This window comes from Poromitra crassiceps, assembly GCF_964638095.1.
Source record: "Poromitra crassiceps genome assembly, chromosome: 5".
Classification (NCBI taxonomy): Eukaryota; Metazoa; Chordata; class Actinopteri; order Beryciformes; family Melamphaidae; genus Poromitra; species Poromitra crassiceps.
This window is the reverse complement of record NC_139642.1, coordinates 66,439,437-66,467,318: the sequence shown is the minus strand read 5'-3', so window position 1 is coordinate 66,467,318 and position 27,882 is coordinate 66,439,437. Positions and strand designations below refer to the sequence as shown.

Below are 27,882 nucleotides of genomic sequence, written 5' to 3'. Positions count from 1 at the left end.
AATACACACACACACATGCGCGCGCGCGCACACACATGAAAAAAAAAAGCCAAAATTTTTATATAGATAGATTCTATAGATAGATTCCATCATAAATCTGAGTATTACAATGTGTTTCTAAAACTCAAAAACCATAAAATGGACACCGAGTTTACTAAAAGCATCACCAGTTATGGTAAAACTCATATTCAGGTAGCCGCCATCTTGGAAATATGCAGATTAGGGGTCCACACACATCTTCATTAGTAAAGATAAGCATTCCAACACCTTTCTAATGGTCAAAAAATATAAGATAGACACCAAGTCTGTATTTCTAGCTCATCTCTTTCAAAAGTTATAGCCAAAATCTATTTCGGACTGCAGTGGTCATATTGGATTTGGCCGCCATGGTGACCCCGGGGGTCACCGGCTCCGGCACTCTGGCTCAATTGTTAGAACATGCCCTGGGCTAATTCTGGGCAAAATCTGGTGCTTTTAGACTTGATTTGCATGAACTTAGCCTCAAATGTCCCTAAAAGTCCCACAACTATTATGTTTTGCATGGTGTTATAAATCGAGTGATAACACACATTTAGCTACCATTGGTGCAATGCTCTCACATATTTTCTAACTCTAGAGATGTATACCTTGCCAAAAATCAATATGAGCATTATTCCCAACCCTTCTGGCCCATGGACTAATATGTAGATAGATTTCTTTTGCAAGATTTTGAGAGTAAATTAGACACTTTTTTCAAATGTTTTTGAGTTTTACTATACCAAACCTGTTAAAATCATTAAAACAACCCTCTCAATCAATTCCTCATGCAGAAATCATACAGAAAAGTGGTGTCATTTGTCTCTGTATGACGAGGTTATGAGGTTATGAGTTCAAAAGTTATGACCCTTATCCATTTTCATCAGACATCGCAATATGCCCGCAAAGATGGCCACCAAACGGACCCATGGGACACTATTTCAACGGGGTAACAACAAAATTTGTTTATTAGACACCTTGAGGAGTACAAAAATCTATGTTAGAAAAATATATCTTTCGGGTGCGCGGGGACCCCCCGTTCCTACTAGACTAGCAGTCCTGCCCTCTGCAGGCCACTTACAACCAGTCTATGGACATTACCAAGGCTTCCAAAAATGAAAACAAGCAATTTACAATTATACCCAAGCTGTAAAATGGCATCCTTGAGCAGTTGGTATTTCAAAACCTTGGTGATAAAAGCTTCTTCCAGACTGGAATCAAAAGCACACCCCACTTCCAAAATGGTGGCCTCTCTACTGTCCTCATTGACAATAACAACATCAGGTGTATTAGCTGTCACATTTGAAAATATGTCATATTCAGTATTACACAGTTTGAACATGGCAGTTGAAACACGGGAGTGTTTATGGATTTCAACAGAGGATGGAACATATGACCTTATGTCTTTAACTAACAGGTCAACAATTCTGTCATGTCTTGCAATATACATTCTCTTATATACAAAGCAACCATTCAGAATATGAGACATGGATTCAATGACTGGATTATGATCATGGTGTAGACAATGAGGAGAAAAAGTGTTAGGATACCAGAGAGAGAGATTGAGCCTGGTCGGAAAGACTTGTAATCTAGCTTTAACTGTGAAAATTACTGTCCTCATCAACTGCATGATTCTTAAATATTGAGTGTGAAACATTATGATCTGCACCAGGGAGGCAAGCGAGCTTTCCCTGTAATTTTAAAGCAGTCCAATGTTGTTGTTGTCTCTGTTGTTGTAAACTTACGAGGGACCTTCGTGTACTAGCTGGTGCTAGATGTTGTTGAGTGTCAATAACAGTAGCCCTTACTGAGGTCAGTCAGCTATAATATCCTCAGATACTAATACAGTATCCAAGTCAGGTTTTACCCAGTTCAGGGTTCTTACACAGAGGTCGTTGAGGTCAGGCCAGTCCGACCAGAGCCCAAAACCAGCGTGTCCATCTTGGAATTGGGCTTCCTTCTGAAACCCAGGAATCTGGGCTCGCCCTCTCGTGCACACACGCACACACACACACACACACACACACACACACACACACTAGGGGGAGCTTACACAGTTTCATGTCTAGAAACAAGGAAGATCTTGCAAGTTCCCTGACAGTTTTATCATCACTGTTTAGCATGTTGATCAAGTGGGACAGCCTTGTAGCGTTGTATATCCACTCCTTATACCATGCTCTGGGTGAATACTCGATTTTGATTGGCTGCAGGGTGTCCATTAAAAAGTGATAATGTACAGTTGATAAAGTTGTTCAGCCAAATGGTCTGTTCACCATTCATATCAATGCGCCATAGTTTCAACAGTGTTATCAAGAGAGCAGTTTGAGCTCTATACCCCCGTTAAGGGTTAATATGACACTTTTGGAAGTTGAGAAAAAAATTGAGTCGGTCAAAGTAAGTATTTAAATCACCCCTGTGTGCTCAGTTTATCAAAAATAACTCTTATTTACAATTTTGATTTTCGTTTCGGAGATTCCCTCTCCTGACAGAAGCCGGCTCTGTGACGCGCGCGTAAGCGGGGGCGAGCTGCGCCCTTTGTTCTGGTCAGCTGACAGAAGCCGGGCTCTCAGCTGTCAACTGTCAAACCCTCTGTTTACAACTTACAGCAACCAGCAGCCAGGCGCTCTGGGAGAGCGTGCGCTGCCTCTATCACTGATACAAATCAAGTCAGAGGAAAAAGACGAGATCAACAAAAACAAAACAACGAAATGGGGAGTTAACAGCAACACACTGAGAGACGTCCTTGTACAAAACATACCTGGACTCCAACATACTGTAAGCAGATAGTTTTCACTCCTGTTCGGCGCCATTTACGTCTTATAAGACCCGCAGACGTAAACGCAATTCCCTGGAATGCGAGTTTAAACGACCCAGTTACATGGCGTTGCATTCTTAGACATTGCCGTTTTATTTTGTATGTTGTTACATAGGCTACAATTGGCCAAATTATTAGTTAGCTTGATTCTAGAACTGTGCCAGGTGTAGAAACTAAGCAGCCATTTTATCCAATGATAGCCTAATCTCGAGGGGACTATTTTGTCTCGCTGGTTCTCAACTCATATTCAAGGTTATGAAATGTATGCATGGAAATATAAATGAATGGTCTTGTTTTGTTTCTTTGGCAAGTGACCATGGTATAAGCGGGTTAATGCACTTCGAGGTGTCCATTATCACTTTTTAAAGGACTTCGCGGATGCAACCATCCTCGGCTTCGCCTCGGACGGTTCACGCCTCCACGTCGTCCCTTAAAAAGTGATAATGGACACCTCGTCGTGCATTAACCCTTACATATTTGGGACACCAGACCCACCCTCCTGTTTAGACTGGAAAATAATGTCACGGGTGGTATGAGTGTTTAATCCAAACCACTTCCTCACCAAGCAAACTATTTTATCATTCAGTTCACTCATTGTTTTGCACATGAGATGGACATTGGAGAAGAGATGTTGAATTCTAGACAGAGCAACCTGTCTAATAGCCTCCAGCTTCATCAACAGTGGAAGTGGTGAAGCATCAATCAGGTCCAGCCTATCAATAAACTCGGTGGTTAAAATATCAACTTGTTCTTTCCATTCACCGGTTATGTTGAACTTGTGACCCAGGTAGGTGTATGTTTGGTGCAGATCGTACACACGGATAGGATTAGAGTTGATGGTAAACTCTGGGCTTTTGTCAGATTTAGATTTGTACCAGCGATTTCCCCCACTTCGTCTCTGGTAGAGAACAGCGCATTTAGAGTTTTTAACCTTTAGACCGGACCAGTCTAGAAATGAGTCTGTTCTAGAGAGCATGTTTTTAACACGTTGAGTGCCATAGCCGAGATATCTCGTCTTACATAATCCAACGGTTAAGTGCCATAGACAAGCTATCTCGTCTTACATAAACATTTTTTTTTTTTGACGGTGGGACATCAATCAACCCCTTTTACGTCTTCTATATCACTATTGGAGGAAGAGAATGTGTATAATCTATTTTACCGACCACTAAGTGGCGACAGTTCTCTCCAGACAGAGACAGAGAGAAAGCCACAGCCACGGGACCCGTGGCTGTGGCTTTCCGTGCTGGAGAAAGCATTCTAATTTTCAAGGAAATAGCTGGGCGTTTTTTTGACGGTGCTACGTGGATCAATGCCCCCCGCGTCTCCTATGGAGATATTGGAAGTATTGAATGTGTATAATCTATTTTATATTGGAAGTATTGAATGTGTATAATCTATTTTACCGACCAGCTAGGTGGCGACGGTCCTCTCCCGACAGAGATAAAGTCAACCAAAAGCAGCCGCCTCCCGCGGAAATGGCTTGGCGATTTTACAGTCAGAAACGAACGAGCCTCATTCTCATACTGTAGGCGGGGACGCTTTCGCGCTGCTGCGGTGGGGGGTTCCAGAAATGGACTGGGTGAGCAGCATAAAGCCTAGAGTCGCACGGGGCTTCATCGGGGCTCTCAAACCCAAGAGACAGTGAGACCTATCCACACTCGCTGCCAGGGAGAGAGGCTGCTCAAACTCGCTGCTCAAACTCCCAGTAGCAGAGCACTCCGCAGCACAGACGGAGGGAGGAGTTTGGAGACACACACACACTCTCTCTCTAGAGAGAGAGAGAGAGAGAGAGAGAGAGAGAGGAGAGAGAGAGAGAGAGAGGAGAGAGAGAGAGAGAGAGAGAGAGAGAGAGAGCACACAGAGTGGGAGACAAGGGCACCCATAATCACAGGCACGTGAGGTGGTTCTAAAAATCCATTTATCTCCAAACTCTCTGAAAATCTCTGAAACCATGCTGTACTCAACGGCTAATATCTACATAACTACTAACTCTGCAAACTAACTCTTTTAGACAGAGAAAGCACACATTCTATTAGTTATTTTTAGATGATTGGTGTTCACGAATTCTTAACAGAAAATAATCCTCGGCTCTTGTAAAATGAGCCAGAATCCTCAAAAAAAAAACTGGCACAACTTACCTACAGGATTGAAAAAATGGCTGGCACTCAATGTGTTAATAACACTCTCCTCCCGAGATGCTAACTGTACATCATCGGCATAGCCTTGCCCAGGATTAGGGGAAAGCATGTTGGGAGGGGCAAGGTGCGTGTGCGTGCATGTGTTGTGAGTGTCGTGAGTACATAATATACACACATTATAATCTGTATGTATCTGTATGTAATGGGCATGTGTTGTGAGTGTCGTGAGTACATAATATACACACATTATAATCTGTATGTAAGAGGATGGATGTTTGTTTGTGTTTGTGTTTGTCTGTGCAGACAGTGGATGGCCTGTTAACTGGCAACAGGGGAAGCCGGATTCTGAGAAGAGAGTGAGAGAGAGAGAGAGAGAGAGAAGGTATGACTCACTGCATTGTTGTGTGTAGGCGGGGAGGTAATGACGCCATCTTGAACTGAATGACAGTGACAGTCACAGAAACACTGGGCTGCATTAAGCAGATGTATTCTTCGCTGTATCGGCAGATCAGAGAAGAGAGCAGTCATGATTTGTGTATCAACAGATGCGTCCTGCGGTCCGTGGCCTTCTGGTGATCCTCTCACACAGACACATGGGTGTATTGTACCTGTCTGCTTAAAGGGACACTCCGGCGAAAAAACAATACCTATTTATTTTGCATATAATCTCACACACATATCCGAAAACTGTCAACAGTTTTGCAGGCATTCATTTAGTTTGACAGTTATTGAGAGTTGACTTGAGTTAAAGGTGTGGACCACTGTGGACCAGTGAGTGATGTCATTCATGCACAAATTACATCACTGGTCCACACTAGGGTTGCCACGGTGTGGTAATTTTCACACCGGGTAATAAACATGTGACAACACCGGTGTTACCGGTTACATTGTATAAATATATATAATATAATATAAAATATTAAAAGAATATTAAACAATTAACTCATTGAGTGCCATGGACGAGTATGTTCGTCAATTGGTTTAGTAACGTAGAGTGCCAAGGACGAGTATGTTCGTCAATTGCGTTTTTTGACGGTGGGACGTGCATCAAAGCCAGATCCATCTCCTGTGAAAGTATGGTGGCTGTTGAATGTGTAAAAGCTATTTTAGGGACCCATTAGGTTGCGACAGTGCTCTCCAGATTAGAGAAAGGCGAGGAAAAAAGAGAGAAGAAGTAATGGGGAAACGGAAATCGCATCGATATGCGTGAAGCATAACGTTAGCTGTGCCTGTGAACAGCAGTCATCTGCTGCCACAATTGAGCCCCATCCGTGTCCGCTGCGATAGCCCCTCCATATGATTTAGTTGCCGACACCAGCCTCTTTCTGAAAAGTTACATTATTCTCAGCTGGGAGCGGGCGTCAGGCTGTGAAAAACTGGGGTGCAGCGGACTTTTCAGTGCAGAGCAAACGCACTCGCAGCAGAGCCCCAGAGAGACACTCCCACTCGGACTCCACTCGGAGGAGGAGGAGGAGGGGGGTGGGGCACGCAGGGCACTACAGCATACAACCATTGACACAGACCCAGGCAGCAGCAGGCTGATGCACAGAGACTAGAGCTAGAATAGGCTATCTGATGCCCACCAGCAGTAAATCAAGACCAGCAAGAAGGTGTAGGGTCTGCGCACGCAGGGGCCAGCGCTGCTGGTTGCAGCTAAAAAATATTATTTGGCCAAACAAAATTCCTTTGTTTTCACTCTTTTATTGAAGGAAATTATTTTTGAGGTGTCACATTAGAAAATATTAGCTTCAGAGTCAATGATGTGCTTGAAATGCTTCCTTTCTCAAAAGGCTGAATATCTCAGATTCTAAATTGAAACGTGTCTTTTTGCTCAAAACAACCTATCTTCTCCGGCTCATAACTAAAGAACGGAAAATGGTATCAATAAACTTTTTTGCAGATGATAGAAGAGAGTCTCATCGTTCTTTCTGCGTGTTCGGTGTTTACATAGTAATATCACACAATATTCTGTGGGCCTCGAGAAATCACTGAAAACGCTCTGAAACTCTGGCACTGGGAGCGTCCGTTCTCCAAAAGTGGCTGGCACTCAATGAGTTAATAATAATTCTCATGGTCCAGTCAGTCAGCTCCTCTCCGCAGCTGTGTTAGCTTGGACGCTCACAGTCACAACACTGGCTGCCTCACAATACTTGGCTGCATCCAACTCGAGACAACTTTTCAGAAGAGGCTAACGTTAGCGACAAATCTGGAGACTTTTTCTGACATGGGATTAACACTACCAGCAAGCAGCAGTAAGCAGGCAATGACGCGTGATTTCTAACCCCACATAGGATAAGCAATAACCACGCCCTGGCCAGGAGCAGCACTGGAGGGCACGCAGCCCAGCGATTTCATGAACCAACTGAATAGCTCTTGAGAACGGACAGTGATTTCGAGTGCGCACATTGAGAGCGGACATTGAAATGAATTATGGTCACCTACCTTCCTTAGCATAGTAATAATAATAATAAGTATAATAATTGTAATCTACACAATGTACACAATCTACAAAAACATGGAATAATATAACATGTTGTGTTCACGTTCATAGCTCATATAATATAATGTATCATATCGTTAATTTCAAGCTCAATTCTTACCCAGAGAAAAGGTACAGCACTGAAAATGAAACAAGCAATAGTTTTTTAAACATCTTTATTTTAAAAGATGAAAAACCCCAGGTGCTTTAGTCCCAAGCTTCAATGCTCCTGGCCAATCCCGGCGCCACAGGGCGTGGTTATTGCTTATCCTATGTGGGGTTAGAAATCACGCGGCAATGACGATAGCTGGGTAAGTCCCGCTAGCATTGATGCTAAGTTAGCAAAGTACAGGGGGAGCGCAGGTGCTTGCTCCATGATGAGACTAGCTACAGCATAACTCCAGCTCTTCTTCTGCCTTTACAAACCAAACAAAATCTCAACACTGCAGCACAGCTCTGTTTAGCCAGCTATAGTTTGTCACAGACATGCAGGCTTAGCTAAGGGTCTTATCTACATGTGTATGAGGAGGGCATCATTTGTGTGCAGATGCATAGCGTTAACTAACGTTAGTTGGTGGTCTAACCAGAACAGCGGAGCCACACTGCAGCCCAGAGGGAGCGCTTGTAATTTACACCGGCGCACGCTGAAACTGCGGAGTTTTCCTTTCAATTCTTCCTCCATAAAAACAAAAGGTGTTACCGGTGGGCACGTTATGTAATCGGTGTATGTCTCACCACCGGGTAACACCGGTAACCCCGAATACCGCGGCAAGCCTAGTCCACACCTTACTATATATATTTGTTTTAATTGTTTCTTTTTCAGACATCGGTTCAGTACCGTTAGCAATTGGGTGTGCACAAGCAAAGAAAAAAACAAAACAGACGGAACAGAACCCATAACAAATAGTCTTCAGATAAACTGTGTGTAAGAATATAATGTAACAGCAACAGTGACCATCTGAAAGCAGTCTTGGGTGTAGAGGTCGTACCAGGAGGGGCTGGAGACGCACCCCTGGGGCGCTCCTATGCTGATGGTCAGTGGGGAGGAGGTGAGGTTGCCCACTCTCACCACCTGGTGGCGGTCTGTCTGAAATTCCAGGATCCAGTCACACATTGCTGTGTATAGTCCCAGATCCTTGAGCTTGCTTACCAGCCTGGAGGGTACTATGGTGTTGTAGGGTGATGGGGAGGAGAGGAGGAGGGGAGGTGGGGGGGAGAGTTGGTGGGGAGGGGGAGGAGAGGAGGAGGGGTTGTGGGGTGATGGGGGGTGAGGGGGAGGAGAGGAGGAGGGGTGGTGGGTTGGGGGGTGGGCGCCCTGGCAGAGGGGTCAAACCTAGTGTAGAACGCGTTGAGTTCGTCCGGCAGGGAGGGTGATGTGTTGGGGGATTGCTGTTTCTCCCCCTTGAAGTCGGTGGCAGCATGGAGTCCTCTCCACAGATGTCTGGGGTTAGTCCAGTTTGGACTCCAGCTGCTTACCATATTCTCTCCGTGCTTTTTTTTATAGTGGCTTGGAGGGCATATCTTGTCTGCTTGTGTTCTTCTGGTGTTCCAGAGTTGAAGGCGGTGGTCCTGGCGTGAAGGGCAGCCCGAACATCACTGTTGATCCAGGGTTTCTGATTTGGCATTATTTTGATTATTTTTGTTGGGACTATGTCCTCGGTGCATTTTTTTATGAAGCCTGCTACCGTTTCTGCATATTCATCCAGGTCCCCTGCAGCCTTGAACTCCTCCCATGCCACTTGATCAAAGCAGTCCCTCAGGATGTCCTCTGATTGGTCTGATCAGCAGTGGGCGGTTCGGAAGGCCGGGGGGTGTTGCTTGAGTTTTTGATGATACCTGGGAACAAGCAGGATGGAGGCATGGTCCGATTTGCCGAAGGGGGGGTGGGGTGTAGCCTTGTAACAATGGCGGATGTTTGAGTAACATTGATCCAGTTTGTATTTTCCCCGTGTGTAAAAATTGATGTGCTGGTAGAGTGTGGGCATTCTCTTCCTTAGGTTTACCCTGTTGAAGTCGCCTGCTACTATTAGGGCTGTTTCTGGCTGTTTAACCTCCTGTGCGCTGATCGCGCGGTGCAGCTCTCTGAGTGCGTTTGTGGCGTTAGCCTGAGGGGGGATGTACACTGCAGCGAGGGTGACTGATGTGAATTCCCTCGGGCTGTAATAAGGTACACATTGAAGCATTACGTATTCCAAGTCCGCTGTGCAGTGCGTCCCGATGTTAGTGATATTCGCACACAAGTTCTTATTTACCATCAGACAAACGCCGCCGCCCCTCGCTCCGCGTCCCGGTCTCCTCTGTGGATGGTGAACCCAGGTATTGTGATAGCATGATCCGCTGTTTCGGGTGAAAGCCAGGTTTCAGTCAAACACAGGACGTTACAGCTCGCTATGTCCGTTTGGAATTGTGCCCGTGCTCTTAGTTCACACATTTTATTCTCCAGTGACTGTACATTAGCCAGAAGAATGCTGGGCAGTGGTGGTTTATTCACTCGTCTCCTCAGGCGGGCAAGCAGACCCCTCGCCTTCCTCTCTGTTGCCGTTTAAGTTCAGGAAATTCAGAGAGGTCAGGAGCCGACCAGTCTTGGTTGGGGTGATTTCGCGCATTTCTGATGTTTATTAGCGCGTCCCTGTTGTATCTGCGCACCGTGATATTGCTGGCTCTGGCGTTGTCCTCCATGTTGCTGGCCTTGTCCATTTGGGGGGGGGGGGGGGCGCAGTGAGAACAGTGGTCCAGCGGTAATCCAACAGTATTCCACGCTGCTGCGCTCTTTCTTTTGCCAAAAAGTGCACATACGCTACTATGTACACTGTATAAAAGACACTGATATATACACTAGATATTTACAAAGCGAATAGAAGCAACGAAATGATAAACAAAACGAAATTACTCTTTACGAAGTTCACAGAGCTCTACAGCTGGTCGCCTCTCTCTCCTGGCGCCCTCACTACTACACACAGAGGGAGTGAAGAGAAGCTAGCTGTAGGTTTGATGCTATCTATAGACAACACAGAGGGAGTGAAGAGAGGCTAGCTGTAGGTTTGATGCTGTCTAGACCAGTCATTCTCAACCTGTGGTACGCGTACCACTGAGGGTACTTGCGCCCCCTGCTGGCGGTACTTGGAGGGATCCCTGGAATCTCAATGTTTTTTTATGTGAAATAAACCCAACTTTAAAACATGTAGCCTACAGTAATACTATCAAAATATAATTAAATAATAATAATCAAAAGGCTACTATTAATGAAAATAAGCTTGAGAATTTAAATGGGGTTTAGAATAACTTCCACATTGTTGTTTTTAGATATAGCAACTAGGGATGTTCATTTTGAAAAATTTCCATAATCGATAATCGGTGAAAATTAACGATCAATTATCAGCCAGAGTCAGTGAATGTGCTCGAAATTAGAGTGCAAAAGGTATTCATAAAAGTGACTATATCTTGGAAAGTAAAAAAAAACGACAGAAAACCCTTGAGGCTGTCATTTCATAATGGAACTGTCTAGAAACAAAATTTCTTCTTTGGAAGAAGCAGGAGTGTTCAATGTTTCATTAAAGTCCAGCCCCGTCAATATAGCCATAATAGAAAAAATTCTATAGCTGTTTTCAACTGAATGGAAGTGAATCTGGCACAGGCTGCAGACAATTTTACTGAAGCGCTGTGGCACTCAATGTGTTAACGATCAATTATCGATTTTCGACAATTGATCCCAAAACATCCCTAATAGCAACAAAATAAATAAAAAATCTGACGTTTCTGACGGACACTACTACCTGTACACTAACGTTACAAGCATGAAGCTATTGATTACAAGAAAGCAGGCATGTTGCAAAATTGGCTGAAAACGAACTGGAAAGAGACGTGTGGAGGAGTCCCGCAGCAATGACGTTCAACAAGTGAACGAGGAGGACAGGTCAGTGAAACAAGCACAAGCCAGAAGCGCAAGAGCGGTTTGCAGCCACATGCCTTCCAGTGATAACGCTAATAGCGTTAGCAGCGCTGAACCGAGTGTCACATGTGCTGCTAGTGGCTCCGTCAGCAGCGCAAGTGGGGAATCCACAAACAAACGACGCAAAACAGTGCGCAAATACAACTCCAGTTACATTAGGTTTGGATTCAGCTGCGGTGGGACGGAAGAAAAGCCCAGGCAACAGTGCGGGCTGAGCAGGAGAGTTTAATAGAGTTGGTTGTCTTGTGACGAAACACTGAAGCCTGATTTCAGAAAGTTGTTGGACTTTTGGATAAAACAACACAGAGAATACCCTGCCCTGTCTGACAAAGCTGCGCACTTTCTCCTTCCTTTTGCGAACACATATCTGTGCAAGAAAGGCTTCTGTTCACTTGCTGCCATCAAAACCAAATACAGAAGCAGGCTGGAATCAATCAATCAATCAAAATTCACAGAGACAGGACAACCTTCACATTAGGCTTATGTGAGTTGTCAATGGACATCAACATGCTCTGTATGTGTGTGTTTGAATGTTTGAAGTACAATTGTTTGCTGTGTGTGTGTGTGTGTGTGTGTGTGTGTGTGTGTGTGTGTGTGTGTGTGTGTGTGTGTGTGTGTGTGTGTGTGTGTGTGTGTGAGTGAGAGAGTGTTTGAAGTACATTTGCTGAAATAAAGTTCTCAATTTTCTCACTTACTGTGTGAGAATGATACGGTTATGTTCTCATTTACTATGAGAATTGTGTGGAAGAGTTTGCTAGTTCTAGTGCTACCCCTTTGTACATTGTGGCTGTGGCTGACAAAAGTTAATTAAGCAATATCACATGAGAGGGAGTGCATTGTTGGCTAATATTGGCACTGCTGTGATTCGGTCGCAGGCACGAGGCCGCAGGCCGAGTGCCGTAGATAATCACAGCAGTGCCAATATTAGACAACAATGCACGACCTCGAGTGTGATATTGCTTTTATACAACAGTTCTATTAAACAAAGCTGATTAAAAAAATGACAAAAAGCTGAAAAAATAGATGATTTCTGTATTTATTCCTCCGCCAACAAAAATAGTCCCCTCAGCTTTCTGCTTTGCTGAAAATGTAGCCTAATCAGCCTAATTAACTGCAGGCTGTCTACTTTACTACTGTCTACTCTACAGCTGTGAAGCGTTTTGTTGATTAGGGCAGCTGTGAAGCGGAGTGATCTACACACAGTGAAGCGCCAGTGCATTATCGTGAAATATAGGCACTCGTAGGATCCCTCTTGTCCAATCAAATTGCTCGGCCGGAACTACCTGTTGTATAACAATAAATAATGTTATTAGGAATAAATGTGCCTCCTGCGTAAACTGTGCAGCTGAATAGCCTGTATTTTAACGTCGTCATATGGTGGTACTTGGAGAGCCAACTAATTTCTCAGGTGGTACTTGATGTAAAAAGGTTGAAAACCACTGGTCTAGACAACACAGAGAGAGTGAAGAGAAACTAGCTGTTGGTTTGAAGTTAATTGAAGGGCGATGACAAAGAGGCTGGCCTCCACATTAGCTCCTAACAGAGCTCTGGCTTGATTCATCAATGTCTATTTAGTCCCACATCTCCGGCCATCGCCATGGTTTCTGGGCAACGGGCGGGAGAACCCTCTCAGCAGACAACATCTCTCCTACTTTTCAAAAACAAGCTCTCTCTCTCTCTCTCTATCATGACTCTCTAGCTCTCTCCTGAATCGCTCTCCTTTTTCCAAGTCCTATCGTCTCATGTCTATGGTCTAACAGCTGTTTTATCATTTATTAGCTAAGTTTGACTATCCGGAATTGACATATTACAGATTTCAACAACGTCATTTTGACTAGTCGTGATAATGTTGTGACTAGTCAGAATTTTAATTCAGGATATCTATAACATCATTCTTCTGAGTCAAAAAGAACATTTGAGATATTCAAAAATGACATTCTTCCTATCCACAATTGTCATTTCAGATATTCAGATTCAGATTAACTTCTATTGCCACAGCAAGTAATCAGATTACATACAAGGAATTTGACTTGGTGTAAGTATGCAGCATAGCGGTCAACTAATTAAGTCATAATTCAGTTGCCTATATCGGCAATTCACATTGCCGATATAGGTATATCCAGTCTAGCTATGAAATGTTCAGTCTTCCTGTAATCACTCTCTGCTGACTTTTCTCCACCTCTTTCCTCGTTTTCATTCTGACTACAGTACGTCTCTGTCAGTGCTCCTCGCCCTCTCTTCTCGTCTTTCTCTCCCTTCTCTTTATCACCATAATTATAAATAATCAGTTCTCTTGCTCCACATCATTGTGCGATCTGTTCATCATGCGCTGCTCTACCCGAGCACAAAGCCTTCAGAGATATGACGTCAACTCAAATGTGACTGATGGATATGTCCTCTCATTCTGTCTCCATGAGCCCTTTTGACCGTGACAACCTGTTAGCGCCTCACCCTCTTCAACTCATCCTCCAGCCTCTAGTGACCTCTCTGCTTCCAAGTCGCCGCTGATGAGAAAATACTCTTCCCACTATCTGAAGTGTTACAGAGGGCTGGCATGCATGGAGGCATGGTGCGTCTGTCAGCAGCGAGACTGATTACAGATGGAGAAGATAGGACTTGGAAAATGGAGAGAGATCAGGAGGGAGGGCACAGAAGAGAGAGAGAGAGACAAGGAGAGGGGGAATAATGAGAGAGAGAGAGAGCTTGTTTGTGATTTATTTTTTCCCCAATAAAAGTCTCAAAGTAAACCAAATACATAAATAGATGATGTATAATGAGTGAGCTGCAGATTTTGTGTCATGAGTATCTGCACAATTAATCGAATCGCAAGTGAAATCGCAAAATGGCAAAGTGCAATATCCAAATTGCAGGAGCCTGAAATGATTTGATAAAGGTACAATGTGTCAGAACACATTAATATTATTATTATAATATTATTAAATGAAGCATTGTGGTGCTACAGAGATGCCCCGACCCACAAATCCTATTCTCCAGACGTAAGAGAACATGCTTGTTTGGTTTAGACCCCAGTAAAAATCACATGACTTTTTTTGTGTGAAAATTAAATAGAAAAATGACCATTCCCACTAGAATCGTATCGAATATCACAATCGCAATATCTGTCAGTACAATCGCAATATATTTTTGCAGCCCTAGTCATGAATGACCTCTTACCATTGAGTGCCACTTTGCACTTTTTGCTATTTCGCATACTGTAAAAACAGTCAATATTTGTAAAAGAAATAAATGAAAAAAAATGCTATTCAAATAAAATATCTTATTAATCTTATATTTTATTTATTTTATATTTTTTTAATTATTAATCTTAGTAATTATCTTAAATACCTATTATTATTATTATTATTATTATTATTATTATTATTATTATTATTATGGCATCCTATGAGATTTCAAAATATTCAGTATGTGAATAATGCTGGAACTGACTACAATAAGTCTTATAAACACAGAATCCAGTCCTCCTACAGCAGTGGTTCTCAAATTTTTCTGGATCAAGGACACCTAAACTGACACAAATTAGACCACAGACTCCTATTTGATATCTGATTTTTGTTTGTTTGTGTGCTTTTACATATTTTATTAGAAAAAATATATGAAACTTTTGTCATTATGTTACTTATGGAAGGAATTATAGTGAAAATAAATTATTCCCCTTTTTTGCTAGGGACACCCTGGAACCCCCTCAAGGACCCCTGGGGATCCCCAGACCCCACTTTAAGAACCACTGTCCTACAGCATGGTACCAAAGAAGTGCCCAGCAATAGAAGAACCACAGCAAATTGCCAATTGGCTCAACACTGGTGCCGTGAAGGCAACTGTGAAACAGCAGCACCAAAATATTCTTTTCTACAGCCCCCCATGACTCACTCCACCACAGTGAAGGGCGCCCAGGGCTTACACGCACACGCACACACGCACGTGCACGCACACACGCACGTGCACGCACACACACACGCACACACGCACGTGCACACACACACGCACGCACACACGCACGCACACACACGCATGCACACACGCACACACGCACGTGCACGCACACACGTATTTCTACAGAGCGGGAGGGAGACAGACAGACACTGAGCGAGCGCTGTGGGGGCAAGAAGGTTTTTATAAGAACGGACAAAAAATCTTATGACGTCATAAGATCATTCATTTTAGCACCGCGCGCACCGCTCTCTTCAATGGAAATCCAGACCTTGTAGAAAAGTTTTTTTTTTTTTTTTTTGTTGAAACTAATGTCACCTACTTTCTGAGGCACATAATTACTCACATAAGACCCTAAATTTAATAGTTAGAAGGTTTTTGTGGATTTTGGTTTCCAGGGACTTTAAAGTCTTTCTGATTCTGATTCTGATTCTGAGACTGTACCAGTACAGCAGAACCAAGCAGAGCCAACAGGTCCAGTCAGCCAGTCAGTCAGCCAGTCAGTCAGCCAGTCAGTCAGCCAGTCAGCCAGTCAGTCAGTCAGTCAGCCAGTCAGTCAGTCAGTCAGTCAGTCAGCCAGTCAGTCAGCCAGTCAGGTTTGTCTTCTATTCCAGCATAACTGCTGACATCAACTGGTGGATAAATATTGCCGTCACACAAGGCTCTTTCACACACAGATCGCGCAAAAATTGCCGTTTAGGAGTCCCGTAAAGCCAGCCGCCTCGCCACAGAAATTGCTTTCACACAGAGCCAAGCAGCACGGCCACATTACCGTGCTGCTGTGTACTTTCAGGTGAAATCCCCTGCTCACGGATTGAAAGGCGAGCGGAGGGATTTCCTGCTCCTCCTAGCCCAAATGTATATTTTCATAGGTTAGTGTAGCCTAGGCTACTGTATGATGAACGAATTCATTCAACAAGACTTCCCTCCTAGTCCGCTGAGCAGGGAGGATAGTGCACTCGCATGGTGGGCGGGCAGATCGATATGGTGTCCTACTAAAATTGGAATGATACACGACCGCCCGCATATCAAACAGCTGCAGTCTGCATAACGTTCGTCGGGGGAATAGTATAGGCTATAAATGCACATGACTACTTAACGTTACGTAGTAGTTTTTGTAAGGGAATGCACAGAGCTGATTTCGAGAGGGAATAACCTCAGACCAACTCGCCACAGACAGCTATAGCCCTCTGAAGCTTATTATTATATCCGTTAATTGTAGCCTACCTACTAATGTCAACATCGTTTGAGCATAAAGCCTAACCGCACGGAGCATTCCTCCTGGCGTCCCTGCAGTCATGATTGTATAGGCTACTTTTTTTACTTTCACTCCTGCACTTTCGTGCTACATGAGGTGATTTCCCCTGTAATTTTTTTATGAATGAGCTGACCATTCCCACCTTTTCCGGCTCGCTGCGACAACCTTTCAAGTGGAGGCGGGTTGCCAGGTAACCCGGCGCTGTTACTACCTCCCGTCGCGGGACAAAAGGCGTAAAACAATTGTCCACCAAAGCGCGTTCACGACTTTCACATCGGAGGCGCTAATCCTATTTTCCGTGCATTTTTCGGCTTTCAAGGCCGGTGTGAAAGAGCCTACAGAAAGGCCTGTTAAGGACAGAGGGAGAGCCAGTGGCAAGGTGACCAAGGAGGAAAGGCCTGTAGGACAGAGGGAGAGCCAGTGGCAAGGTGACCCCAGGGGTGCGTCTCCAGTCCCTTCTGGTACGACCTCTACACCCACGACTGCGTGGCGACTCAAACTTCGAACACCATCGTGAAGTTTGCAGACGACACAGCAGTCGTGGGGCTGATCTCGGGGGGCGACGAGACGGCCTACAGAGAGGAGGTGGGGGCCCTGGAACAATGGTGCCAGGACAACCACCTCTCTCTGAACGTCTCCAAGACCAAGGAGATCATTGTAGACTACAGGAGGGGGGGGGGGGGGGGGGGGGCACACACCCCCCAATCACCATCAACGGCACAGTGGTGGAAAGGGTGGACAGCTTCAAGTACCTGGGAGTCAACATCCACCAGGACCTGACTTGGGCCGGCCACATCGCCACTGTTGTCAAAAAGGCCCAACAGCGACTACACGGACTCAGGCGCCTGAAGAAATTTGGGCTAAGGCCAGAAATCCTTACGGACTTCTACAGAGGCACCATTGAAAGCCTGCTGACTGGCTGCTTCACCACCTGGTACGGGAACTGTACCACCATGGACCGCAGGGCGCTACGGAGAGTGAGACGCGCGGCCCAGTGCGTAACAGGATGTGAGTTGCCAGAACTGCATGAACTGTATAAACAGCGGTGCCTCAGGAGGTCCCTGAAGATCATCAAAGACACAAACCATCCCCACAACAGCCTGTTCTCCCTGCTACCCTCAGGGAGAAGATACAGGGTTCCAAAAGCACACACAAATCGCTTGAGGAACAGTTTCTTCCCGCAGGCCACGAGACTCCTTAACATACACAAATAGTGAAGTAGCCGTACTGTACCGTACTGTAGCTGCTACCATTACGTATGTCTAATGTTTAATTGTATGTTTAACACGTTCACTGCCATTGACGAGATATCTCGGCTTACAGAATCCAACGGTTCACTGCCAATGACGAGATATCTCGGCTTAAAATTTTTTTTTTTTTTTTTGACGGTGGGACATCGATCAAACCCTTTTACGTCTCCTATACCAATATTGGAGGTATTGAATGTGTATAATCTATTTTACCGACCAACTAAGTGGCGACAGTGCTCTCCAGACAGAGAGAAAGCCGAGCAAAAACAGCCGCGGGAGGAAGCCATTCTCAAGGAAATGGCTTGGCGAAAACGCTTTCGATTTCACACACACACACACACACACACACACACACACACACACGCGCGCGCGCGCGCACACACACACACTCGAGTACCTTTGAGCATAAATAAGACCAGAATCGCAAAAGCTTCATCAAAGCTCTCAACCGACACCCCAAGAAACGAACGAGCCCGTTTTACAGTAATCCAGACTCGCCCAAGAGCGGCCGCGCCGCCAGCAGCAGCAGCACAGACGAGCAGCAGCAGCAGCAGCAGCACACCGAGAGCGGAGTACGCCTCAAGATTGGAAGAAGGGGATCGCAAAGGAATTTCTCTCCCATGTCTAACCCCCCCCCCCCCCCCTCGCCTCTCCTCTCCTCTTCCCCGCTCCTGCGATTCCCCTCTCTTTTTTGGGGATCTGTGAGGCAACAGAAACTCGCCTGTGACAAAACACTGCAAAGCCACCAGAGACACACCTACGGAGGGAGGAGTTTGGAGACACACACACACACACACACACACAAAATACAGTATACAGACTTGCCCAAGGGCACCCATAATCACAGGCACGTGAGGTGGTTCTAAAAATCCATTTATCTCAAAACTCTCTGAAAATCTCTGAAACCATGCTGTACTCAACGGCTAATATCTACATAACTACTAACTCTACAAACTAACTCTTTTAGACAGAGAAAGCACACATTCTATTAGTACTTTTGTGAACTTTGTGTTCACAAAGTCCAAGCAGAAAAGAATCCTCTGCTCTTGTAAAATGAGCCAGAATCCTCAAAAAAAACCTCTGGCAGAAGCTAACTACAGTATTGAAAAACGGCTGGCAGTGAATGTGTTAATAAGGAATATGCTATTTGCACCTGTATGTCAAATACGCCGAATTTAAAACGACGAGTTTAATTGTATGTTTAATAAGGAATATGCTATTGGCACCTGTATGTCAAATACGCCGAATTTAAAATGTTTAAGCACGTTTAACACATTCACTGCCAACAACGTATGAACACGTTTTCAGAATCCAGCTGTTCCCTGCCAACAACGTGTTTACACGTTTTTGGCATCGATTTTTTTTTTTTGACGGTGGGTTGTGCATCTAAGCCTTTTACATCTCTTATATAATTATTGGAGCCACCGAACGTTTACAACCCATTCCACCGACCCACTAAGTGGCAACAGTGCTCTCCTGGCTAGAGAAAGGAAAGCATTTTTTTAACTTGTCAAGCCATTCTCAGCCCAGCCATTCTCCTTTTCGCGCTGATTGCTGGCGATGCGGGATTGCAAATTTACATAATAGATTCAGCCGATCTACTATGATCGGGTGATAGATTACAGGTGGAGGAACACACTTTGAAACACGCAGCATAAATATGACCAGAATCGCAAAAGCTTCTCTCAACCAAAACTCCAAACGAGCGAGTCCATCCCGACTTCCTCAAACAGCGGCCCAGACATGCAGGCACAGGAGAGCAGCAAAGCACTGACTGGTGACAAGCTTGTCCGCCCACGGAGGGCGGAGTTGAAGCAACTCGAGAGGGAGGGAGAGAGAGAGAGAGAGAGAGAGAGAGAGAGAGAGAGAGGGAGGGAGAGCGAGAGGGAGGGAGAGAGAGAGAGAGAGCGAGAGGGGGAGGGAGAGAGAGAGAGAGCCAAAAATGAATGGTTAAAGTGACAGTTCCATCCAATTTCACAAAAAGCCGTTTATCTCTGAATATTCTTTTTCACGCTAAAACCATGCTGTATTCAACTGCTAATGCTTACATAACTACTAACTCTACAAACTAACTCTTTTAGACAGAGAAAGTACACATTCTATTAGTACTTTTGAGATATTGTATGTTCACAAACTCCAAGCTGAAACGAATCCTCGGCTCTTATAAAATGAGCCATAATCCTCAAAAAACGGCTTGGCAGAAGCTACCTACAGCAAAAAAAAACGTCTGGCAGTCAATGTGTTAAAAATGAAGGATCCAACTGCGCTTCAGCTGTAGGAACTGGCAGGTCCGGTGCATCACAGGAGGGACGCATAAATACTTAAGGGAAAAGTCTGGAGCAGCTCGGATCAATTGATGCCTTTTATTTAAGGTGCATAATATCAGACAACGTTTCGACGTACATACGTCTTCATCAGGTCTAACAGAGTAACAGGCAAGGAGAGCATTTAACAGGTAAGAAAAAAGGGCAGAGCTTGCAATTAGCCAATGGCTTGGACTGGTCCTGCCTATTATTCAAATAGCCTCAAACAGAGCCTTTGCAATCAGCAATTATACAGTGAGCATAGTGAGGAGGCAAAAATAAAAGCCTGGAGTAAAATTAAAATGTACAGTGCATTATAGGAGGGGAGGGGAAATAGGCTATAAAAACAAGGTACAGCAGTTTATTAGTAAAGAGCCCAAACAGGCCTAATATAAGATAAAAATGTACAGTGCATTATAGGTGGGGGGAAGGGGTTAAGAGGAGGGGGGGGGAGGCTATAAAAACAGAATACAACAATATAGTTTTGATATTGTTGTATTCTGTTTTTATAGCCCCCCCCCCCCCTCCTCTTAACCCCTTCTCCCCTCCTATAATGCACTGTACATTTTAATTTTACTCCAGGCTTTTATTTTTGCCTCCTCACTATGCTCACTGTATAATTGCTGATTGCAAAGGCTCTGTTTGAGGCTATTTGAATAATAGGCAGGACAAAGCCATTGGCTAATTGCAAGCTCTGCCCCTTTTTCTTACCTGTTAAATGCTCGCCTTGCCTGTTACTCTGTTAGACCTGATGAAGACGTATGTACGTCAAAACGTTGTCTGATATTATGCACCTTAAATAAAAGGCATCAATTGATCCGAGCTGCTCCAGACTTTTCCCTTAAGCACGTTTAAAGTATGCACACGACATGTGCACCTATGTGCAGTGAATATGCCACTGTCTCTGACTTGTCTTATCACTATACTGGCCTTATTGCTTGTTGTGTCTCTTGTTGTTTTTGCACTCAAATGCCCTGTTATATTTGTACTATGTTGTAAACGGAGTTCACAGCACAAGAATTTCACACGTGATACTTGTACCATGGAGTGACAATAAAAATCTTGAATCTTGAATCTTGACCAAGGAGGAAAGGCCTGTAAGGACAGTGGGAGAGCCAGTGGCAAGGTGACCAAGGAGGAAAGGCCTGTAGGACAGAGGGAGAGCCAGTGTGACCAAGGAGGAAAGGCCTGTAGGACAGAGGGAGAGCCAGTGGCAAGGTGACCAAGGAGGAAAGGCCTGTAGGACAGAGGGAGAGCCAGTGTGACCAAGGAGGAAAGGCCTGTAGGACAGAGGGAGAGCCAGTGTGACCAAGGAGGAAAGGCCTGTAGGACAGATGGAGAGCCAGTGTGACCAAGGAGGAAAACAAGACAACCCTAACGGCACAATAAAATATCAGCATTGTATGTTTCTACAATCTCAACTTCCATTTTAAACCAAACGTCTTTTACGTTTCTAAAACGAGACATTTTACGATTCTGCAAAGCTACAATCTCAACGTATATTTGAAAAAATAAGAAGAAGAAACAAAGCCACTGTTAATTTGAAAACCACACTGCTTTTCCAACATTAAACGCAAATAAAACAACTTTAACAACTTTGGTTATGTTTAGGCAAGTAAAACAACTTAATGAAGGGTAGGGTTATGGTTTTGGTTAGGACAGGGGGTTTTAAAGTCTGAGACTGTGGGCCTCCCCCTAGACAAAGGCTGGAAAAAGGCGCCCCCCTGAGTCAATTCCTGGAAGCCTATGGGATCATGATTAGTTATTTGATCCCATAAACAATCAACAATTGAGGCAAGATAGCCTGATATGATTATCAGTTTATAGTTTAGCCTGATATGATATGAGTATAGCCTGATATGATTATTTGGCAGAGTTCAGAATACACCAAATACATGAAAAGGTGTGTCTGAAGGCACTATTTCTGACTGGGGAAAGTGGGGAAAATAGTAAAATCCCCCCAAACTACTGAACTCTCTCTTTAACCAACTCACACATTTAGGCTATTCTATGTGATCTCCTTTTGATAACTAATAGGCTTCACACCGGCCTTGAAAGCCGAAAAATGCATGGAAAGTAGGATTCGCGCCTCCGATGTGAAAGTCGTGAACGCGCGTTGGTGGATAATTGTTTTACGCCTTTTGTCCCACCACGGTAGGTAGTAACAGCGCCGGGTTACCTGGCAACCCGCCTCCATTTGAAAGCGTCGTCGCAGCAAGCCGGAAAAGGTGCGAATGGTCAGCTCATTCATAAAAAAATTACAGGGGAAATCACCTCATGTAGCAAGAAAGTGCAGAGTGAAAGTAAAAAAGCAGCACGGGAATGTGGCCGTGGTGCTTGGCTCTGTGTGAAAGCAATTTCTGTGGCGAGGCTGCGGGCTTTGCGGGACTCCTAAACTGCTTTTTTGCCGCGATCTGTGTGTGAAAGAGCCTATTGTGTCCCCCCCCCCCCCCCCCCACTTCCATTCACTGAACCTCCCCTGAAACTGTTTGGAGCCCTCCGAAACTGTTTGGAGCTCCTCCCACTTCCATTCACTGAACCTCCCCTGAAACTGTTTGGAGCCCTCCGAAACTGTTTGGAGCTCCTCCCACTTCCATTCACTGAACCTCCCCTGAAACTGTTTGGAGCTCCTCCCACTTGGAAACCCTGGGGATTGAGCACGGCCCTCCAGGGATACTCAACTTGCTTTGCCCGAGGGCCACTTTTGTAAAATGACAGGAGGTCAGGGGCCACTTAATAAACACAGATTCATATATATTTTTCTGTTGGGGATTGTAGGATTTTGGGGGTGTCAGCCGGAGTTTAGTCTGACAATTTTGTGCACTCAGGATAGTTGGTTAAGTGGCTGGGTAGCGAGCAGACGGCGGTATTTGACAATGTAGCTGGAGCTCAGTCAAACTTTATTTCACATTAGTTTTCATTGTGAATTAGAGAATGCTCGGGGGGCCACTCTGCACCCTGTCGTGGGCTGCATCTGGCCCCCGGGCCGCAAGTTGAGTATCACTGGTTTACGCCCTCCATCCACCTCGACAGCCTACACTGGCCACTGTGCTACTTCAACAGCAGACTCTATAACGTTGATATATATGTAGTCTCAACAGCAGAGCCATGAGAGTTCTTACGCTGATACACTACGTTACTGCATGCTGCATGCGGCCCCTCTCTGGGCCTGGGACACTTTCGCTCAGAGGGCTGGTTATGGGAGGGAACCGTTCACGTGGCCAGTCATATGCCAGTGATGGCTTCAGTCCTCTCCAATCAGTAACGACTTTGTGATCAGATGACCCTGCAGACGACATGGGAGGCGCAGCCCATTTTTCGAACTGCTGTCTCATCGGTGCTACGACCTGTCACTCATTCAATTTCAACCTGCCAACGTTACTCCTGTGGCAGTGGAGAACGAGAGTGAAAAAAGAAAAGAGACGGACTGAGATGTAAACAGTGTTGCAATCAGACTTACTAACGAGGCTCAGCTGGCTCACACACACACACACACACACACACACACACACACACACACACACAAGAAACATGTCCAAATATACAGCAGCAGCCTCCATTCACTGACAAATAGTCCTAACAACACACACTCACTGCTGCACCACACATCTCTCTGCAAGTTGCCATCAGCGTCGCCTGACACGCACACTGTCCGACCATGGTTGCGATGACATCGTGCATTGGCGATGTGAAAGGGTGGCGATTGGACGATCTGACTGAGGTCAAGATCGCGCAACTCTAGACAAGACAATACAGCAACACAAAACATCAAATGCAGCATAATAAGGTATAAAATTATAAAACACTACAAATACAGAATATGTACACCGGCGATGACACAAGAAACTACAATGTCAAAAGGCCCTTACTTTACTCTGGCCTACTCTGGTTGGCCATCAGCCATTTTCTGGCTGTGCCCTTAAATTGCATTTTTGAGCTGATTGTTTTGATTGATGCTGGTAGGCTGTTCCATAGGGTTAGGGTTAGGGTTAGTTATGCTGTTCCATAGCACAACAACATGCTTTTCACCATTAATGTCCTAAATCTAAGCGTGTTGACATTGTGGTCGCTGGCCCTGGTCCTGTGGTTATGAGAGTCACAGACTCACGTGAAGTAGCCTCTGAAGTAGTTGGGTGCTGTGTCCCAGTAGATGCCATGTAGCAGACTAAGCTTCAGCATGGCCACTCTGTTCTCCACCGTGAGCCAGCCAATAGATTTAAAATGTTGAACATCAAGGTGAGTGTGTGGAGCAAGTTTCAACACAACTCTGATGAGTTTGTTCTGAGCAGTTTGAAGTCTGTTGCTTAGGTGTTTGGAAATACTGCTGTGTCAGCTTGTACAGGCATAGTCAACGTTACTTTGGAGCAGAGCCACAGCCAGACTACTCAATGTGGGGACATCCAGAAACCTTGTTTTCCTGGCTAAGAACTTCATTTTTTGTGAACATTTTCTAAGACATGGACTGCCTGCCATGGCCTCAGCGACACTATCTAGTTTACAGCCCTGGGTATTTAACAGTAGGTTTAGACACTATCTAGTTTACAGCCCAGGTATTTAACAGTAGGTTTGGACATTATAACTGACCCCTGAGCTGTGACGTTAAGAACGGGGGAGCTTCTCATTTTGAATTTGGAACCAAATGAAATTGCTTCAGTTTTGCCTGAAGGTGTAAAGACCTGTTATAAGTCTTCAACTGTGAATTCAACCCACCTGTTTCCATGAAGTTGCTCCATTACATACTGTACTACATACTAGTAGATACATACAGACAGACGTATCTGTCTGTGGTGTGAAGCTGTGGAATAAATTATCTGACGAGATCAAAGAAAGTAAAAATCTTGCGCAATTCAAAAAAAGTATAGAAACATTATTCTGGAGAAGTATAGACGTGATGATACATAATTAGGACTTATGGGACACTTGTATTTCTTGTAGTATGTTTGGTATTAGCTGTGTATGTGTAATTATATGTATAGGTGGTAGGTAGCCTATGTGTGTATGGGCATGTATGTATAAGTAGGAGCATGTGCTATATGTGTGTGTAAATTAATGCATGTATGTATCCATGTGTATGTGTATGCATATGTACTGTTTACATATGACGTAAAGGTATAAGGGTAAGGGCATTTAACAAGCTAGTTAGCTTCAGCCCTAAACCCTTTCGGTCAGCCTTATGTATCCTCTTTTGTTTTCTGTTTTTTATTCTGTGAATATTTTCTTTCTGATCGAAATAAACTAAACTAACTAACTAGGTACAGTATACTACATACTACTGCTGCTGCTGTGTTTCTATCTCTCCTCAACGTAATGTTAGGTTCAAAACTGAGCCCACACCAATACTAACATTAGCCACCAGTAATTCTGCCCGAATACTAACGTTAGCCACCAGTAATTCTGCCCGTTTTCTGCCAGCTAGTTAAATTCAACACACACACATGTTGTTGGTCAGGATCTGTAACGTTAACGTTATTTGTTTGGTGCATTTCAATATTGCTGGTTAGGGATGGGGATTTCATGCATTTTCCTTAACCGTTGCGTAGTTGCGCACCTTAACAATCAGTTAATCGGTTAATTGTTAACATTGTTTCTCTCCCCCAACGCCCCACCCCCCACCCCCCTGTGGGGCAGCTGTGGCTCAGGAGGTAGAGCAGGTCGTCCACTAATCGGAAGGTTGGTGGTTCGATCCCTGGCTCCTCCAGTCTGCATGTCGAAGTGTCCTTGGGCAAGACACTGAACCCCAAATTGCTCCCGATGAGCACCCTGCGTGGCAGCTGGCCGCCCTCGGTGTGTGAGTGGGTGAATGTAGGCACTTTGGATAAAAGCGCTATATAAATGCAGTCCATTTACCATTTTTTACCAAAATCATCACGTCTCGTCTTTCTCTCAGTTCAAGTTCTATTTAACCTCACAGTCATACAATAGCTGCATATTATTTATGTGACATTCATGGCATGAATCACAAATGAAAATAATAATAAAACTATAATTAGCCTAAAAACAATAAGGCTCACCTCCTTTGAACAGCCGCCTGCCGTTAATAGACCAAATCAGTGGGGATGTTTACATTTACTTCCGGTTACCCCTGGGTCCACACATTATAATGGCGGTGGACGGTACAAACTGACGTGTTGAAGACAAAAACAGACAAAGAATACAAAAATGGTTCGTCCGTGTTGTGTTGTTGTTTAATATCATTCATAACAACACTTTGACTAACGTTAGTGGAGACCAGACTAGCTAATTTACCTGTTGGACCAGACCAGAGTATACTTGAAGCTAAATTAAATTAACGTGGCGTCAGTAGCTCTGTCTGTAACGTTAACGAGTCTGCAAAAAAACAGCGAGTTTGACAGACAAACAAACGTTATTAGCTAGCTAACACTACATAAAACAAACACAGAAGAAAGGCTAGATACGTCGGACAAGCATGTTTACCAACCGTTTAACCATTTAAATTGAAAGTAGTCCGCCGAAAACAACGAGAGGGTTTGACAGCATTTATTTGACAACACGCACATTTAAACCTGCCGCCTTCCCCAAGTGGTACCCGGAAGTAAATTTGTTTACATGGTGACGTCACGGTGATTTGGTCTATACAGTCATTTCAACAAAGGGGGACGTGATCGCCTGGTTCAATGAACTTGATGAAATCCCTCTCTGTCCACCACGCTTCTTTTCCACCATAAAGCAAGGCTTCTGTGTTATTGTCTCTGCACGCACGATGCCTGCTCCAATCGCCTAGTATTAATATTTAGCTATAACTTTTATGAGTGACAGCGTCCACAATCAGCATCCATCCAGCGATAATGGAACGTAACGTGACGTTCAGCGATGCTCGTCTGGGAATTGTAAATTGCCCCTGGAGTTGAATTTTGAGAACGGCGTCGCAGTATTTACAGCCTACTGTTTGAGTCGCCTGGCTCTGTGCTGTAGTAGTCCATCGTCCATCGTGATGTTTCACTGTGGAACCATCACGATGGCTATTTGGGTGACATTGCACAACCCTAACACACACACACACACACACACACACACAGCAGCTACCTGTCGGAGGGTCCTGAGCATGTCGGTGGCCTCGTCCTGCTTGCCCTGCTTGGCCATCAGCATCATGTCCTGGATCATGGCGATGCGGCGCTGGTAGGGCGGAGGGGGCGCCCCGCCGCGGCCCGGCCGCTCCCCCGACTTCAGCATGAGTGAGGCCAAGATGTCCCCGCCCCGCTCCCGCGTGGGTGTCCGCTTCCAGCTGTGCTGAGGGCTGCCCCCCCCGGGGTCCTGCCCTTTGGTCTGCTTGGCACCCATGGTTCAGCGTTAAGGAGGGCTAGTTCGGTGGTTTTCAAAGTGGGGTCCGGGGGACCACCAGGGGTGCTTGAGGGTGTTCCAGGGGGTGCCCACCAAATTGATCAATTGTCAAACTTCAGGCCTATTTTGTTTACAAGACGTTCACAGAATTAGACAATGCAGAAGCATTAGCTCCTATTTTGATCATAGTTTCACTGTTATCTCTCTATTCTAGAATTGAATTCTAGAGAAAATAATATCAAACAATAAAAATATTCTCATATTTGGGTTTGAGAGACAAAATCTCTTCAATTGGGGGCCAGTCCATCGCCCTAATGTGGACTAAAAAAGCAGTCATTGATGTGAAAAGGTTGGAGAATCACTGGCCTAGTTAATTTAAAAAAGGCTGCAGTTGATCACATCTTTCTGAAGCCTGGTCAGGTTCG

At 44.8% G+C, this 27,882-nt stretch overlaps 1 protein-coding gene across 1 annotated transcript in view; it reads right to left on the bottom strand.

The window, feature by feature from the left end:
• The window catches only part of lrrc75a (leucine rich repeat containing 75A), a gene marked incomplete at its 5' end in the record, with an annotated part of 111,931 nt that extends 84,474 nt beyond the window's left edge, over positions 1–27,457 (bottom strand). The window contains one exon of the mRNA XM_083637090.1: positions 27,203–27,457. Coding sequence (XP_083493216.1) covers positions 27,203–27,457 — 255 coding nt within the window. The remainder of the gene's footprint in view (positions 1–27,202) is intronic.
• Positions 27,458–27,882: the final 425 nt, after the last annotated feature.